The 17,695-nt window shown below is 36.7% G+C and overlaps 6 protein-coding genes across 10 annotated transcripts; 2 read left to right on the forward strand and 4 right to left on the reverse strand.

Annotated features, from left to right (window-relative positions):
* Positions 1-6: 6 nt before the first annotated feature.
* On the reverse strand, positions 7-3,836 carry LOC145237826 (sodium-dependent glucose transporter 1C-like). The gene is made up of 11 exons (XM_080100816.1): positions 3,777-3,836; positions 3,628-3,690; positions 2,885-3,020; positions 2,635-2,742; positions 2,292-2,404; positions 1,972-2,068; positions 1,653-1,843; positions 964-1,101; positions 800-893; positions 607-740; positions 7-533 (listed from the first exon to the last, which is right to left on the reverse strand). Exons 1-11 carry the CDS (start codon positions 3,834-3,836, stop codon positions 381-383), a joined length of 1,287 nt encoding a protein of 428 aa, XP_079956942.1. The 3' UTR covers positions 7-380.
* A 1,111-nt stretch (positions 3,837-4,947) lies between these two features.
* LOC145239366 (pterin-4-alpha-carbinolamine dehydratase-like) lies at positions 4,948-6,015 on the reverse strand. Its single transcript, XM_080102677.1, has 3 exons — positions 5,833-6,015; positions 5,533-5,754; positions 4,948-5,283 (listed from the first exon to the last, which is right to left on the reverse strand). The coding sequence occupies exons 1-3, from the start codon at positions 5,941-5,943 to the stop codon at positions 5,194-5,196; spliced, it is 423 nt and encodes a 140-aa protein (XP_079958803.1). The 5' UTR covers positions 5,944-6,015; the 3' UTR covers positions 4,948-5,193.
* A 19-nt stretch (positions 6,016-6,034) lies between these two features.
* LOC145239363 (mitotic spindle assembly checkpoint protein MAD2A-like) lies at positions 6,035-7,625 on the forward strand. 3 transcript variants are annotated; one of them, XM_080102671.1, is made up of 5 exons: positions 6,035-6,101; positions 6,379-6,479; positions 6,682-7,036; positions 7,149-7,237; positions 7,302-7,625. In XM_080102671.1, the coding sequence occupies exons 2-5, from the start codon at positions 6,410-6,412 to the stop codon at positions 7,466-7,468; spliced, it is 681 nt and encodes a 226-aa protein (XP_079958797.1). In that variant the 5' UTR covers positions 6,035-6,101; positions 6,379-6,409; the 3' UTR covers positions 7,469-7,625. The 3 variants fall into 3 exon arrangements, with proteins under 3 accessions (XP_079958797.1, XP_079958799.1, XP_079958800.1); XM_080102673.1 differs by lacking the exon at positions 6,035-6,101 and adding an exon at positions 6,195-6,293; XM_080102674.1 differs by lacking the exon at positions 6,035-6,101 and having other exon boundaries at positions 6,308-6,479; positions 6,682-6,831; positions 6,901-7,036.
* Positions 6,682-11,507, reverse strand: LOC145239360 (protein O-mannosyl-transferase 2-like). Of its 2 annotated transcripts, none has more exons than XM_080102666.1 (12): positions 11,447-11,507; positions 10,177-10,313; positions 9,897-10,102; positions 9,721-9,832; positions 9,483-9,643; positions 9,250-9,418; positions 9,045-9,190; positions 8,899-8,964; positions 8,631-8,838; positions 8,455-8,570; positions 8,178-8,396; positions 6,682-8,084 (listed from the first exon to the last, which is right to left on the reverse strand). In XM_080102666.1, the coding sequence occupies exons 2-12, from the start codon at positions 10,304-10,306 to the stop codon at positions 7,626-7,628; spliced, it is 1,992 nt and encodes a 663-aa protein (XP_079958792.1). In that variant the 5' UTR covers positions 10,307-10,313; positions 11,447-11,507; the 3' UTR covers positions 6,682-7,625. The 2 variants fall into 2 exon arrangements, with proteins under 2 accessions (XP_079958792.1, XP_079958791.1); XM_080102665.1 differs by lacking the exon at positions 11,447-11,507 and adding an exon at positions 10,411-10,488.
* Positions 10,512-11,729, reverse strand: LOC145239364 (Fanconi anemia core complex-associated protein 24-like). The gene has a single exon (XM_080102675.1). It carries the CDS (start codon positions 11,576-11,578, stop codon positions 10,901-10,903), a length of 678 nt encoding a protein of 225 aa, XP_079958801.1. The 5' UTR covers positions 11,579-11,729; the 3' UTR covers positions 10,512-10,900.
* Positions 11,730-13,950: 2,221 nt separating this feature from the next.
* Positions 13,951-16,871, forward strand: LOC145202632 (uncharacterized). Of its 2 annotated transcripts, XM_080075632.1 has the most exons (9): positions 13,951-14,119; positions 14,241-14,322; positions 14,384-14,563; positions 14,795-14,938; positions 15,002-15,130; positions 15,322-15,502; positions 15,559-15,855; positions 15,946-16,034; positions 16,104-16,871. In XM_080075632.1, exons 1-9 carry the CDS (start codon positions 13,953-13,955, stop codon positions 16,455-16,457), a joined length of 1,623 nt encoding a protein of 540 aa, XP_079931758.1. In that variant the 5' UTR covers positions 13,951-13,952; the 3' UTR covers positions 16,458-16,871. The 2 variants fall into 2 exon arrangements, with proteins under 2 accessions (XP_079931758.1, XP_079931757.1); XM_080075631.1 differs by having other exon boundaries at positions 14,384-14,938.
* Positions 16,872-17,695: the final 824 nt, after the last annotated feature.

Consider the following 17,695-nt stretch of genomic DNA (forward strand, 5'->3'; position numbering starts at 1 on the left):
CAAGACCTCGTCTACACCTCTATTGGCAATTCTGCAAGATGACACTTTGTCCACGTGCTGCACAGCGTGTTTACTTTTCAAGCCTATTATTACTTTCAAAGAGTGTCACAAACCGCAAACTCAGCCGACTGTTTACCGTCAGGAGGCGGTGTCAAGTGACAGTATATCAACTGGGAGGAAATAATATTTCACAGAAGCGATATGTGATACAACACAAAAAAACCAGGACCTCCAGCGGACACGTTATTTTCAAAGAAAAAGTATCATTTCAGATTAAAGATTTTTTATGTCAGCTTAAAAATGTGACTCTCAGGTAAAAATAGCCTTGTTTGTTTACTTTTATCTTTGAAACACAGTACAATAACATAAACAAGATGAAGTTAAAATTCATTCGATTTCATTTCTTGTAGTGATTGGCGTTCTTCTGAATCACTTTTTTCTGACGTATGCATGCTTTTGTGACGTCGTGCAGCAAACACCGCCAAGATAAAGAATACCGCGTTGATGCAACTGAGAGCTGCTGCCAGATACATCTTTAAACAACAACAAAATAGTTAGCTAAACCAAACCATTTTTTGTAGAACATTCTGGCACCAATCTACTTACAACAGAGAAGGGGGATTTTTGGAAAAGCAAGCCACCGATTGGCAAAATAACAATACAACCCACCATTCCTCCAATTATAAAGAGAAACATGTATTTGCCGCTCACGTTGGTGACCTTTGACGCCCACGTGACACCTAAAACAACACTTCTATAAATATATGCAGATCTTTACAAGTCTCTTAAAAAAAATTACCTGAAGGATATAACGGACCGACGAAAAACCCATGAGCACAAGATACAAGCCACGAAATCCATTTTGCTGACTGACCAAAAATGATCATAATAATCTTAAAAAACAAAAAAGGTATAGCCTATATTGTCAGAAACAAATAATGAAAATGCACGATTGCTATTTACCATCATCGTAATAGTTCCACAGATGCTAAAAGTCGCAATATATCTCGGTTTCGTGAACGAAGCAGCAAAAATACCTAAACCTCTTCCAAAGAAAAATCCAACCCAATGCACGGAATTAATCACACTCGCTTCAGAAATCTAAAAACAAAACTCAATCGTAAAATCTGGTATTGTAGTTTCCGGTCCGTGCCCCAGTTTCAGGCCTGCTTAGAACTTAGGTATCATGTGCGGCCTTTTTAACATTTTAATCTTTTGTTACTAAGGCTCTGTGATCGAGGGCTCCAAAACTCTGTTGTCGTGCTTATGGGATCACACTTAGATATTTGTAAACTGTAAGGCTTATTTGTCTACACTCTACAATATTATAGCATAACAATTCGGAGATCCTTTTGTTGTTGACTTTAAAAGTAGTCAACGTGTAAGGTCTGTCTGTTACCACTAAAATTAAAAGTACAAACAAAAGTGTAGAAAGTGTAAAAAAATATGTATCTTTATCGTACAAATTTCAAAACAACTCTATAGGTAAACTAAGGTAATAGCATCCATCAGATTTGTAAGCGGACCTCAACCCAAAAATACAAGTCAAAAACTTGGCACAAGTCCAAAAGCCGACAAAAGGCCGATTCGACTTACAACTCTTTTACCCAATTGTATATCTGCCCAAAAAAATGTACTTCGGTTTTACACACCGTGAAATTCAAATCAGAACAAACTGATACGGAGAAAATAAAGTTGCTGAAGAGAACTTCATTGGAAACGTGACAGAAGTAATATCCGATAAGCGGAAGAAATATCCAGATGACGTCACGCAAGGGTTCCTCCTTTCTCGATTCCACAACAGCACCCACATTCTCCAAACTATAGTTAGAAGCCACTTTTCCTTTAAGAAGGGTATTCAATTACAAAGTCAAAAAATATATTGCCTAAATTCCAAACTTTAAAGAGAATTGTATGGGGGAGGATATACTTGCAAAAACAATCGCAGACTTCTTCTACAAAAATGCTCACCGTTAAAATTTGTACGGGCCATCACAGCGACGATTGCAGCCAAAACAAAAAAGAAAATTCCAATGAGAATGTAAGTCCAACCAACTGGATTAAAGGCCTGAGAAACGTCAAGAACAACTTAAATTAAGGAACACTATACACGGACGAAGAGTAATTCAATCATAAACATATTAACTGCCAACATTGTGAATATAGAATGCATTATGCAGACGTTTATTTGTTTTCAACATAAACATTGTATTCTATATTCACAAGTTCGTTGGCAGTTATGTTTATGATGAACTTAAATTATTTTTTTTTAAATGCGGCAAAATCTATACCGTGCTTGTTATCAGTGATGCATTTCCAGATGCATTGTCTGTGTGATTGTGACCCAGACAATCTATTGAGTTGGACTCCTGTTCTCCATAGGCCTCCACAAGAAAAGGTTTGGCTAAACGCGGTGGGAAAAATGTTTCGGTGTGGTCAAGACAATTTGGTTGCAAGATTTAAACTTTCTCCTCCTTTTACAGCAATAAGAACTTATCAAGTTTGTAGAGAAATGTAATTTGCCAGAAGAGCTCTACAAACTTGATATTATGCCTCGCAGCAATAGCTTAAATAAGATCTTAAGTTGAGCACAAACTAAATGAATGTAAAATGCATTTTATGCCAAACACGAACCAATAATTGGAGCAACCAAGCCGCCGATGCCGATGGAAAAATGATAAATGTATATGAGAGGTCGAGAAGCAGTTGCTCCCCACAAACGTAATACAAGGGCTTGCAAACCTAAAAAATATTGCCTCTTGTATATGCTACCAATCAATGTGATCAAATTTTGCTTTAAAACGATCTATGTTACAAATTTTTGTGGCTACGAGCGAATCAACAGATATGTAACATTTTTTAACAGTGGTCTTGCATGACTCACCAACGTCTAAATAGCCGAACGTAATGCCACCAACCGCAATTATGACGAACATCAGCTCATAATTGGTGATCCAGGGAACGAAAAAGTTTGTCACTCCTTTCAGTAGTAGAAAAAATGCTGCAACAATCAGAACGAGCTATAAATGGAATTATATCTCAGGCTAAGCGTTGGAGGATATTGTAGACATTTAGTACTGTACCAAATTCAATTTCGATTGATCATTCTCTAAACAACGGTTTGCAAAACCTGCGGAGATTTAATACACGTATTTATAACAATGGGTGCCAGTAGAAAAATATCCAGAGAGGGGCAAATTTTGACAAATACATAGCCTATACTTACATGGATATATTACTACAATGCCCCCTCTTACCCCTATACGTGCCGGCACCCATGTTCGTAATAACTCTTGCTAGGTATTTGGTTCCGAAAACTGGCCCTACAAAATTATAAAGATACAAGTTTCAAACAGACTGGGTAGACGCACGCGTCCATGAGCTTGCACGGTGGACACTGCTGACGGCTTTGGTAAAACAAGAATCTATAATTTGGGACTTGCGAAAAAGTTGTGCAACGTACCGCTATACTTTTATGTCAGCAGTCATACTGTCAAATAATAACTCGCCTGAAAAAGAGAGGGGATTTATCTTTCCTTGTGTCCAGCGGTAAACCAAACTAACCAGAAGGCCGCCAACAAGACATCCCCCAAACCTACCACTGAAAATGGATGAAAATTGTCGTACCTGCACATCCACCAAGTTGCTAAGGTAAAATAGGGTAGGGCCAGAAATGGCAAGGTAGTAACCCTGCGAATAACACAAACTAGTTAAAGTGGCGACTCTACAGTGGTGATTGTGTTGAACAACATGAAAATCATATCACAAAATTTTACCATGCCAAAGCGAATCATAAACACGACCAAGAGAAGAAACAGGGCTTGAATCGACCGCATTTCTTTTGAAAGACTGAATGTTAAGTGTTAACAATTGCGTAACCTCGGCAGAACTCAACACGCACACCAATCTACATCTACAACCTCGTTCAAATGCCTAATCGGGATGTTGATTATTTGAATCAATTTTTACCCAATTTAAATCACAAGGTGCAAAATCAACTTACGATAACTGAACATATAAGAGACCATTTTATGACAAGAAGATTAAAAATGCCATGCAGCATGTCTTTCCAAACTTTTGTACTCCCCCAAAACAAATTATCTGACAGTTGGCCAGTATAGGCTGTTGAAATAAAGTTAAAAACTGCTAGTGAAACAATCATATGTCTGGGGTCGTTTCCTAGTGAATAACCATGATGCACTACGAAAATGCACATTGTTATGCTTAATTAAACTGAATTGCTCCATGTTTCCACTAATTCATCATTTTGAATAGAAAACACAATTTTTGCTTGATAATGGCTAACACTCTTATTTTGAGTTGAGTTGAGTTTATTTCGCCGGTGATACAAATCGTAGCAGCACAATTGCACTAAAATATTCACCAAGCCGGAAATAGCTGCGCAACGTTGGGACGTTATAAAGCGCGACAAAGGTAAGGGCACAATTGGTGGAAAGATGATAAACGCGCTGCAGCTACACCGTTACTAATAGCGTCATGTCTCTGAGCCCTACATCCCTGACACTTATTTGAAAACATCAAAATTACACAATTATTGAAAATTTCAAAAACCTGAATTCGATAACTGCTCTTCTGCTTTGGTCTAAATTGCTCTGCAAATGCTTACTTCTCCAGCTTTACATTGTTCTGGTAAATTGCCACCAATTGCCACCAATTGCCAAGATGAGTTACTATTTGCAAGTCATGCATTAACTCAGGCAAAACACATAATCAACTCAAATAATGGCGGAATGTAACTTGATCCTGTGTGCATTGCAGAATTTGAAAAATAGCTGATTTTAAGTTTTGTATTGAAATCTTAATTGCTGATCTACCATGTTTTTAAGTCCATACAAGTGAAAAAGACTGGTACTTCATGATAACATTCTACTCTATCAGCTTGATAACTGATCAATAAACTTTTCTGCCTTGCCCACAACAACAATATGTGTTTCAAGATATTGTGTATTATTTTCCTTTACACTCTAATAACACAAACATTTGCAGGCTGCAGTGCATAGTTCAAACATAAACAGTAAATTTCATCAAACGTCTGGTTTTTCATAAAAAGTCCCAAAACAAGCATTAGTACAGTACGCAGCATTAGTGAATTACAAAGAAGTATAAATGAACCAATGAATTGCACACAATAAAAGCGCCAAAATCAGTAGTTTCCCAAAATCAGTAGTATGCTTATGCAGCAACTTTGTCAATAAAAGTGGCAAGTTTAATGTCACGGTCAGAGAGTCCACCACAGTCATGTGTGCTCAAAGTAATCTGAACCTGAAATGTATGAAATATGTTAGGTGCTATAAACAACCTTGTCCAATAAATATGTTGAAAGAAACACAACATTACTCAGCAGCAGTAGGATCAAACTGCTGTTTAATAAGTCAAATTTAAAATTAGGCATAGTAAGTTCATCTAGTACTGCGCAACAGTACAAAAACATGCTAGTTACATAAATATATGCTAGTCTTTGCATAGAAATGGCCATCGTTTTAAACACAAAAAACTTAATTCAAAACCTACTTTGTTGTACACATTAAACCATTCTGGATGGTGGTTGCTTTTTTCGGCTTGTAATGCAACCCTGGACATAAATCCAAATGCCTCATTAAAATCTTTGAACAAAAACTCCTTGTAAATAGCATCTCTATTTTCCACCATTGTCCAGCCAGCTGCTTTAAGTGGATTGAGTAAAGAGGCACGTTGTTCTTCAGTAAGTTTCATAATGATCTTTTTAAATTGTACCTAAAAAGAATTGCTGTTTGAAAGCGAGGTAAAACTTCAAATGCAACAATTCAATACGTTTGTATACAGTGTACTTACAGGAGTGCAGTGTATTGAAGCAAAACACGTTTTGGACCAAACCTCGTTTGCAATTGGAGATTTGACACGTGACAGGAAATATCGCATGTGCGATGTGCTTGCGACTAGCATCCTGTCGTAAATAAAAATTCACTGCTAAAAAAAACTTCCAACCAGAATATTATTATTTGATTAGACACCATAAAGTTGCGCTCGCTCCGATTTACCTTGGGAAATTGCATCCAATGACCTAACAAACAAAAACAATAAATCAGTATCAATTAAACACGGTGAGTGGAACAAATCTTTACGTGTTTTTAAATTAATTCTTAGCTACCGGTAAATCAATCAATACAACAACATTGTTTTATATCCGCTATTCCGCTAGCGATTAAAATTACAATGCTGGACATTTTGCCCGCAAAGAATAAAAAACTGGAAACATGACGTATAATTCATAGGTCAAAGGTCGCTCATAACAAGTAAAATGGTGGAGGGAACATTTGAAACACAAAAACCAGCTGGTTTGCATTAAAGTTGATTTGTGAAACTAAAATTTATTTGCAGACTGAGTGACTGACATCAACAAGACGTAAATATGGCTGCGGCTAAGCAATTGAACAAAATTACACTCAAAGGATCTGCTGCAATTGTTTCTGAGTTTTTCTGTAAGTATTATATGCTTTTGGATTGCATAGCGTTTATCAATGAAATGTTGGGATTGGAATAAAATGTTGTTAAAAAACTCAATTAAAACTTTGTTTGACACAAACAGTTCACGGTTTAAAATGTCAAAGCATACACAGTGATGATTCTTGTACCATCGCAAACTTTTTATTGAGGATTTTAACTTGTCTATATCATTCACAGTTTATGGAATAAACAATATCTTGTATCAGCGTGGAGTTTATCCACCAGAGATGTTCAAGCAAGAAAAGAAATATGGCCTTACGATCCTTGTCAGTACTGATGAAACTTTGTTGACCTACCTAAATGATAATGTTTTGCCCCAATTACAAGGTAACGTAATGTTGCTCTCTTCTGTGTTGCCTTTGTTTTGCCAACGCCAACAACTATTTCTGCAAATAGAATGGTTGGAAAAAGGTGCAGTAAAAAGGCTTGTTGTTGTCATACGAGAGTCTGAAACAAATGAAACTTTGGAAAGGTGGCAGTTTGAAATTCAGTGTGAATCTGACAAAAGTGAAAATGGAAAACCAGCAACAAAGTATGAAAATTTTCTTTTTATTACCACTTCTTCACAAACTTAAACTGTGCTTTGACATTGTGTTTATTTATTTATTGTTGCTGTTAAGTATGTATTATTATTGAATTTGCAGATCGAAAGAAACCATCAACTCTGAAATCCGGGCAGTTATTCGTCAAGTCACAGCAACAGTTACATTTTTGCCACTCTTGGAATGTCCTTGTAAGTCGATACTATGTCCAAACTAGTAGATGCAAACACATGCATCTAATACTGTCATTTTTAGGTTCTTTTGATTTACTTTTTTACACTGACAAAAACTTGGAAGTATCTGAAAAATGGGAAGACTCCAGTCCTTGCTTAATACCTAACTCAGAAGAAGTTAAACTGAGATCCTTCTCCACATCTGTTCATAAAGTGGATGGCGCAGTGTCATACAAGTTTTCAATGTAACAGGATGTCACCATTTTTTACATTACTTTTGATTAATTTGATGACTTTTACTGCCAATTTATTGTTGACCTGATTCACTGCCCATTCAACATAATTTCTCATTTGCATGGCAATGATGTGTTTTATTAAAAAAATACATATAAAACCTTATTTAAAATCACGCAGACACACCATAGCAAATATCTATGTGCTGATAAAAACTACCAATTGTTAAAGCTGTAAGAATGGCAAGCACAGTGTGGTGTAAAGGTACAGGATCCATGTGCAGCATTGTGGAACAGCTTTGTGCAAAGTTTTCAGACACCATGTTTAGAAACACACCTGAGAGGCAGCATGCAAATATATGAGCAGGAAAATAGTGGTGGAAGAACAGCACCCGCTTCATGAAGAAAAAAGGCCCATAGTGAATAAGCCAGGCAATTGCAAAACACCCACATACACCTATATCAATGTTGTATGTTAAACGATATTTTCTAGTATCAAAAAACTGTATACTGTATCTACATGTAAGCGCATAGACAACAGGAAACAAACACAGACTGAAAACATTGGTCCACCATACCAATGGTGTTCCATACAAATAAACTTTTTCTGAAGATCGAGAGAATAATTGACCCTGTATGTATAAAAAACAACGCTATTTAATAGTGTTTGCCAAAGTTGTAAATAGTATTTGCCAAAATTGTAAAAATAGTATGTTTTTATTTACCTCATTAAGCACTGGCCACTGCCAAGGCTTGGACCATTTGACACCACGTTTGGCAACCAGTCTGGAATTCATGGCAAACATGACGCCATGTGATTCCAAAAGCTTTTGCCAAAAAGACAGAACTGGTATTGGTTTTGTTGAAACAGTCTTATTAAAGTTAATTACACTTTCAACAAACCACCAGTTGTGATATGCAAGTCGTTGTTTGACACAAGTAACCTACCAAAAGAGTGCATGATTAGCACCAAAACCAAAGGTTGCAGATTTTGCTTATTACCTCTCTTTGTTTCCAACCCCAGTCAGGAAGAGTTTGGTCACTCAAGTGTAAGTAGCAATGAGTTGCCACATTAATTAACCGGATTGGACACTCAATGGGACATAGAGTCTGGTTTTCTTACAAATGAAAAATACAGTAGTACCTTGCCAAGTTACAAACAACCAAATGAACATTACCCAACATTTGAATCTTCCACTGATCACTACCTTGTGCAACAAAACGACTTGAATTTTGCACAGTTGTGACAAGCAAATGGTTTGTAGACAAAGGAGCTGATGCCCATCGGTTGATGTCATTTAACACCACTGCAAGTCTGGACTTTGTTTTAAGATGAGTTAGTTGCACTACATCACCATGTTTGATAGAGTTGGCTATGGTGTTATTCTGGCAAATACACAATTTGTTTACCAGAGTACTGAATTAACATGTTAGCAGACAACTTACTTCATTGTTATTAACCTTCATTATGTTCCAAATGTTGTTGGAGTCTTTTGCAAGATAGCCAGTTACCTAGATTGTCACATATACAGCTGTAACTTTAAATGTCATACTAGTAACAATATATTTTAATAGACAAAAGGAATTTTAACCTGTTGCAAATGTTGAGTATGCACAGAATCTGGGAATGGTCGATTGTGTGAGTGTAGAATAACTCCACCATAGTCACTGCTACGTAGTGTTATAAAGTTTTTTGAGGTTACAACTTTTGGGACAGTGGTATTGTGAAAGGGATTTCCTGATAAAAAAAATCTGGTTGTAAGTGCAGCTAGATACCAAAACAACATACGTACTCACCCAACAAACTTGCCTGAAAGGATGTACTATATAAATCCGCACCCTTTCCATTGTTTACAAGAACTTTAAAATGCAACCAAAAGACAAAAATGTACAGAGCAATTGGTAAACAAATGAGACCAAACACTTTGGCACAAATATACTTCAGCAAAACAGACCATGAAATACTCTGCCAAAGCATAGTAGAACAACTAGAATAAGGATAAACGATTGAAAACAAAATAATGACAAACCTCAAACCACACAATAAAAAGGTCCCATAGAGTCCAGGCACCAACATAAATAACAGTTAAAACTCCAACAAACTTTGTTGAAAGTGCACATCCAAGTAAGAAACCTGTACTTAATAGACACATCCACCATTTTATACTGAATCTGTACTTTTCCATGTTTCCTTTAAAAAAAGAAATGACTGGTAACATACATGTATCTATGATAAACATGTATATTAGGAAAGCAAACAATGTTCACCTTGTTGGATGGTCAGTTTTGCATTTGCTGCAACTGCTCCCATCATGAAAAACAACATAATTGAATCAAGCAGTATGTACTGGGAAAGTGTAATTAACCCACAATCGAAAGCCTACAACACAGATCATAAATACACTTCAACTTATGAAATGCATATTCTTGGGATGTATACTTACCAAAAACATAGAAGCTATGTAAGCACTACATTTGTTTTCAGTTAATGTTAAAACAAGTTGAAAGATCAATGGAATTAACAAAGAACCAAACAAGGCAGAAAACAATCTCATTTTTACATAAGGCACCGATTCCTGTGTTTGGTTAATATTAGAATATTCACTGGCACTGGAAAAAGCAAATGTGCCATCGTAGCCAAAAAGGTGTGCTGAAAAACAAAACTAATGTTAACTATGTTGCTAAATTTCCACAATATTTATAAAGTAGGCTAAAAAGTTTTACCTGATCCAGCAATCAAAAGCTTTCCCAAAGGTGGATGCACATCAAAGAAAAATGTTTGTTTAATATAAAGGCCTGCCATTTTACCAAAGTGTGTTTCATCCCAACAAACATATGGTGGTGTTTCAATCATGTAATATCTGAAAATATTAAAAAAAGGTAGATAAAACATACAGCATCTTTTTTACCAGCAATAAATGGTTAAAACTTAAGCATAGGTAAACTGATTTGCATTACCGTGTTATAAAGCTGATAAGAGTAACAGCACCACAGGAAATAAAACAATCATGTTTAATAAAATTCAACATGTTTAAAGAAAAATTAAAAAGACATCCTACTTCTGAAAAATATCATCATTATAAGCTAAGTATTCTTTAGTCTTGCATTTAGGATAAGCTGATCTGTTAGTGAGAGTTTTGCGAGATTGCTGTTAGTTGCATCGAAGACTGATTCAGTATCTCTAGTCAATACATCTAAAAACAGACTTTAAAGACTGCATGGCATGTTTTATGACGACTTAATTTAATAACTGCAGATGTTTAATTTCAAAATCTGTGCCATTTAATTTGTTAGACGAACTGCAGCCTTGTTAGGGTCAGAATGACTAAACGTTATGAAGCGAGGCCAGGGTCACTAATTTCGAAATATCTTGAAAAATATTACATAAAAGTTGCAAAAGGTACTACACTGTTGGTAAAATTGAAAAATATATAAAGGTGAAAATCATTCAAGACTTTGCGTTGTTAAAAAATCTGTGCAATTGTTTTGCAGCCGACTCTCCAACTACATCAGTTAAACTTGCTTGTGATGCATTTACTATGTTCTCAATGTTTTTGAACTTCTCCAGTAAAAGCTTTGCTTTTGTTTCACCAATTCGCGGAAACTTCAAAACAACAGACAAAATAGCAGCATCTGTATAAGCAGGACCTTGGGTTTTACCAACAAATGGATTTCTGCTAGGAGTTTTCATTGCCGACATAACCATTTGACACAGGTAACTTGCAGCTTCCTTGCACCCATCAACACCTAAAATATTCATGTTGCAATCCAACACAATAAACTTTTGAATGTCCCAAAATTGAAAATGAGTTACATCTGTCTTGTCCACTAACACACATCGCTTTTGAAACCCTCTTGCGTTACGAAGTTTAGCAATTCTTCTTCTGTATGCTGCAGATGAAACAATGTCTTTTTCTGTTACATACATCACACATGAATGACACGTTGGATGAAAATCAGCAACACCAATTTCACCCATTACTGAAATTGTCACCTTTCCTTTAAGATGCGACACCAAATCTGTATCTTTCCATCGTGGATGCAAAAGTAATGTTCCTGGAGGCACAGACAAACCTCGTCGCACAGGTGTGCACTGGGTGGTCGCGTAAGATGTTGACTTGGACATAACAACTTCGTAAACAAAACAGGCCCGGTGTACTATTTTTACAGAAACATATATGTATTATGTATACATTTACTCCTTGTGGTGATCTTCGCAAGGTTTTAGTGTTTGTTTTCAACAGACGCAACTTTTACGCGTGACTAACCTTAATATTTTTATGGTTAGTCATGCAAATAAAAAAACACTTGTTTTCAAGGACTTATCATCCGATTAACTATTAATATAATTTAGACCGCAAAAATTTAACACAAGTAATTATCCACCAGTAACATGTTTGCGTCAACAAAACAAGTTCATGATTTGGTTCTTAATGCGTGATTAGCCACAACATTTATTTTGCAAATATACTTTTGAATGACTGATCAATACTATCCCTATTTTAGTATAGTTTCACTATTTTAGTAAAACTAGTAAAGTTGTTGCTTTGTTGATACGGGGTTAACACTGCCATACCGGGGCTGGAACCACACTTGCTGGGTTTACGACCCCCAAGTAAATCATTACCAAACCGCGAAATTCCGCCAAATGTAAATATCAAACCTTGTAGGTGTAGTAAGTTCTGTTTTAAGTCCATGGTTCCGAATTCAATTCAGGATCTTTTTGCTTCGTTCTAAGGTACTTTTGAAAGAAGAAAGATTCACATCATTTATGTTGAATGGCTTTTGCCTTAGGTGTTTATATAGTTCCTGTTTTTTGAAACTGCTCCATAAGCAATTAGTTTCGCCGGTTGTAACATTATAGTAACGTTTCTGTTCAGTTTCTTAACCAGAAAACATCTGACTGAAATTATTAAATTATTGTTAGAGCCTAACAAATGGAACAACGTGAACAAGTAGGGCGCAAGGGGTCGTTTCCCAATGCAAGACACTGGAGTTGCAACACGTTATTTGTGGAAAGTGGAAGACCCAGTTTTGTCGGAAGAGGAAGTTTCGGACATGTAGTAAAGGCCTACAGAAAGCATTTTGGAACTGTAGCGGTCAAAATTACCAGCGCTACAAACATGCAAGAAATAGAAAAATTTAAAAGAGGTATCTACGTAGTTTTGATATGAATATTCCATCTGTAGGATATTTGGTTGCAACCTAGGCTATAGCCTCCCTACAAGTTTGACCAAGTTTTTATGGTGATTATATTGACTACCAACAACAACAACTGTAAACTGGGCCTACACGCTAAACGAACCCTACTTTAAGACATCATATCAGCTTAAGTGTTTGTAGTCAGATTAACACAATTGACACACAGTGGCGTAGGCAGCCAAACATTTTGGGAGGGGCCAAATGATTTGTTGTCTAATACAACTTTTTGCTAACGCCTTTTTGCTAATCGGCGTGCTTTTACCAAACACGTGACTTCCAAACTGTGGTTCGACTGGTCAGCCAAACGCTTCGTTGATTTATTCCATGTCTGCATAAATCAAAAAAGCATGGATTTCGCCTAACAACTTGGTGACAAAAGTCATTTTTGGTAATTAATTTAATTCCTTTAATAGTTGAGAGACGAAACCACAATGATGAAGGACGAAAATACACTAAATTAAAGTTTATCAATTTACAACTTTGAAAATTTGGGAGGGGCCATGGCCCCTTTGGCCCCTCCCTGGCTACGCCACTGTTGACACACTATGGCCCCTGGCATTTGGCATTCATCCTTGTTTGTAAACCTATGCAGTTTTATTGGTTTTCGTGGGGCTACTCTAAAATACGCAATCTACGCAATCTACGCAATCTACGCAATCTACGCAATCTACGCAATCTACGCAATCTATACGCAATCTACGCAATCTACGCAATCTACTAACAAAAACTAACTAAGATGTTGACGGTTAGGGCTATTAGGGTCAGGGTGAGGGTTTGTGATACAAATAACTTTAAAATTTAATTTCAGATGCCTTTCAGGTCTAATTTTCTCACAAGTGTTAACATGCGGTACCATACAGTGTTTAGTACCACTCTCAACACGTATGAGAATATTAAGTCCAAACTGGACATCCAAAACTAAATTATAGTGTTATTTTTATTATAAACCCTCACCCAGACCCTAAAAACCCTAACCAGGCTAACCGTCAACATTTTTAAAAGTTGCATACGTTTTATAAGTAGATTGCGTACAGATTGCGTATTTTAGAGTAGCCCGTTTTCGTGGACCTTTAACGTCCAATGTATACAGGCTGTCTTGCACATTTTAGCCGAAATTATTACACCATTGTTATGTGGTTATACTGTGTTAAACATTTTTAGATAATAATATTGTTAGTACCCTTAACAGTTTTTGTATGATCCATTTCTGCGAAATGATATTTTGTATGGGCTAATATTGGTATAGTTTTATAAAATTATTCAACAAAAGGCTTGTTTTGCATTCTTCAGAAGCAGATATGCATGTCAATGCACAAACTTGCAAACATATCATTAATATAATGGCTTGGATTGCTGATTACGACCTTGGAATAGTCGGATTTGTAATGGACTATGCAGAAAACGGAACAGTCCATGGATTGTTGCATACTTGGGACGGAGAAATACCACTGGAACTTAAAAAACGGTAAATATGTTAATTATTGTTGTTGGTGTTTCCCGTCGGTTTCTTGTTGTGTCTAAAGATTTGATGTTACAAACTTTTATATCTCAGTTAAAACGTAGGCTATATGACATTGTATTTTTAGGTTTGTGTTTGAATTCGCATCTGGTTTAGATTTTCTGCACAACGTAAATACAGATCAACGGATTCTCCATCTAGATTTAAAGGTAACTTTGATAACTTTGTCATGCCTCAATTTAAAACAACATCGTTTTTTACTTTTTTTAGCCTTTCAACCTTCTCCTTGATGTCGACCTGCACGTAAAAATTTGTGATTTTGGTGGCAGCGTTTTAAGCACCATTACCGCCGACTGGTCGCACGCAAGACAGTTGGAAGGGTCGGTTGCCACTATGGTTTATTGCTCCCCAGAGCGACTGCAAAGCCCAAATATGCACCCTGACTCAAAAGTAGGTTATAAACAAATGTATTGTGTAGTAGACCGTGTTAAGCGCGTGAATAAACAGAATACTGAAAAAGACTATATATTTTTATCACCTGTGCTTGAAAAAGTATGTCTGATTTCGTGTCATGCATTATCTTGCTATTCAGTATTTGACGTAAAACGTACAATTCTATACCACAAATTCAGGCAAGGTTCCAAAACATTGTTACTGCTTTACTTTATTATGTTGGTTCAGGTGGACGTATATAGTTTTGGGGTTTCGGTTTGGCAAATCTTGGCCCGTGAAAAGCCGCTTCAACGCGTTTTGACACAACAACTCCGTAGCTTTGTGGTCGACCAACGTGGCCGTCCTGAAATTTATCCCCGAATGCGAAACGAGGTAAGCTGGCTTTAACCGTCTGGTTTGCATAATAATTAAACCAATCGCTTTGTTTCTGTTAAGAGTGATGCTCTTTGCTCGTTGGTAGAGCAGTGTTGGGAGCACGAACCACAAAGGCGGCCAAGTGCAAACGGAATTGTTACAATTTTAGAGTGCAACTGTCCAATTGATTATAAACAAGTTGCCCGTCAAGTAAGTGATTTATTTCTTTTGTGACCAACAGGAACAAACTTTATTTAAGACAACCAAAACAAATCTTTAGGTTTTGCGTTTATGACTTTCGCGGTCGTAATATTTGCTTATGACCTTAAATACCTAACTAATATACCAGATACATCAACGATATTTCTGTCAATGCCTATATATATATATATATATTACAGGTGTCGAATATCATTCAAAGTTTAGAGAATTCGCCCCCGCTGACAGAGGAAACTGCTCAAACCCCACTTCTTTCGATGTTTGGCACCAATCAAGGCCATCCGTACTACTTTCCACCAAATGAAGGGCAATTTCAACCACCACCTATTGTATATCAGCCTCCTGTCCGAACACACACACAAGGTGGGTAAATGCATCTTAATCGTATTAACTTTACTTAATATCAGTTTCAATATAAGGAGAATCTCCAGCAGCACAAAATCGAAATTCGACTGCACGTAGCAGGGCGAGGATGACATCTACAAATTCAAGTACGACCAGAAATTCACCCGTTCTTCCCTGTAACAATGCGCCCACACAAAGCGATACATTTTCGGGCGACGAAGAGCCAGGACCATCAAATAGACAACCAAACAGGCTTCGAAATATCTTGCGGACCGGAAAAGGATTATTGCACACAGCAAAGAATACACTGCCGCCACCGGCGGCAAAACTCTTCCACTCAAGCTTTTTGAACAATTATCCACTGAATCCTAGTAAGCTTTTTATTCTTGCGTGTAGAAGTTCAAAATTGGCTATGCTTTAAGTGGTTGCAGCCTATTGGTTATAAGCAGATGATTTTTTAGGTATTGCACATTCGACTACAAAAAGAATAGTCATAATTGGAGATTCGGGTAAATCTGATGTTATTACTGTCCTTAACACTCTGGATAAGGTAAACCAGTGCTTAAACGCGTTACATTTCAATAGTGTTCACCCGATTATCAAACCATTTGTTATTCAGAACAGGCAGGTTGTGTACAACGTTGAAAAAGGTGCTAAAGCTTTGCGCGATGGTTGCAACCTTATCATCTTGAGTTTTTCACAAGATCAACCTGAAGACTTCAAGAAGTTGGAGACAAAATGGATGAAACGAGTGAACAGCTCAAAATCAAGCAAATCACCCAAACTACTGATTATGCTTGTAAAGCAAATCGCTGGACGTCGGACCGGTACGCGATCCTTGCACAACAAGAGCGAGTTGGAACAGCTTGGTCGAAAAATAACGGCCCACTGTTTCGTCCTGCGTGAAAATCAACAAGACGACCAGGACAGTCTGTTAACACTTGTAAGAGAATTGACGCAAAATCGACGTTAAGTTTTTTTTCAAAAGTTAAAAAACATATATCACACAAGATTCACAATACACTGTAAGTCATCAGGGGCCGTTTCGGGTTTGGTATTTCAATACCCGTGAGTAAAATTTAACAAAGAATGAATTTTCCTGAAGAGACAATGCAAACAATATTGTTGTGGTGAGAATTCAGTAAACAGAGTATCGCATCCTTTTTTAATTATTGTCGGGTATCGCATCGTTTTCCAAACATTTTTTGCGAGACCGAAGTCAATCCTTTAAGTTGTGTTTTCATAGCGATATTACATGAAACTACCTGCAGGTATGAAAAACTTTTTGTGTTAGTTTCGCAGTACAGTTGAGTGTTTCCTATTTCTGTATAATGTTTTTATGTTTTAAATAGTGTTTGAAAGTTGTGAATACGAAGTTCATGTTTTAGTATGATTAATTGCGTGTGTGACTGATCGCGCTAGTTGTGTTTATATCTGTGTTTTTGTGGGATTTAAACTTCTTTTTGGTCCACTTTAAACTGTCAGGTTTAAGGAAATTCAAAACTGTTTTGGTTCTTTTGTTCCATATCGTACATCCCATTACTCATATAAGCATCCAAATTCGCAGTACGATGTAAAACTTTGCAAACCGAACAATTTTTGAAAATGTGACCTTTGGTGATCAAGCCTATATTTAAATAGAATCCATAAGGTGTATCACGTTTATCACATGACACAGTGTACATTTAAAATTTGCACAACTAGCATCACTCACTTTACACAACTTAACACGTACACTACCGTCAAACGTACAACGTAAAGCGCCAAAGAACTGCCACATAAAAAAGAGCGCCAAAGACCAAAAACTGTCAGCAGCAACACTTTCCGTAACAATTGGTATTTGAACTAACTTTTTTATTGTATTGTTTTTATGTGAATGAGCTAAGTAAATCTGTTTAAAAGTTAGTATTGTAGAAATATGTTTGTCGAACTGTTCTGTCTGTTCCGTACTACTGCGGTTCCACGGAGCTAATAGTTACGTTCTGCCAAACTCCTCTGTAATGTTTTTGTTTCCGACCAGCTATGTTTTGTTTCGTTTGAAATATTCTTTAATTGACTACTGAGCCACCCTGATTTTATCTGTCGTGCTACGTATGATATATTTTTAGCCGCTTTTCCACCAATGAATTAAGGTTTATCATTCCGTTGGTACCGGTTGGTAACCGCACAAGCTTATTATCGCTGTTTTTATGTGTATTTTAATGCTGTTGT

Source organism: Phallusia mammillata, chromosome 7 (assembly GCF_965637545.1).
Source record: "Phallusia mammillata chromosome 7, kaPhaMamm4.hap1.1, whole genome shotgun sequence".
Classification (NCBI taxonomy): Eukaryota; Metazoa; Chordata; class Ascidiacea; order Phlebobranchia; family Ascidiidae; genus Phallusia; species Phallusia mammillata.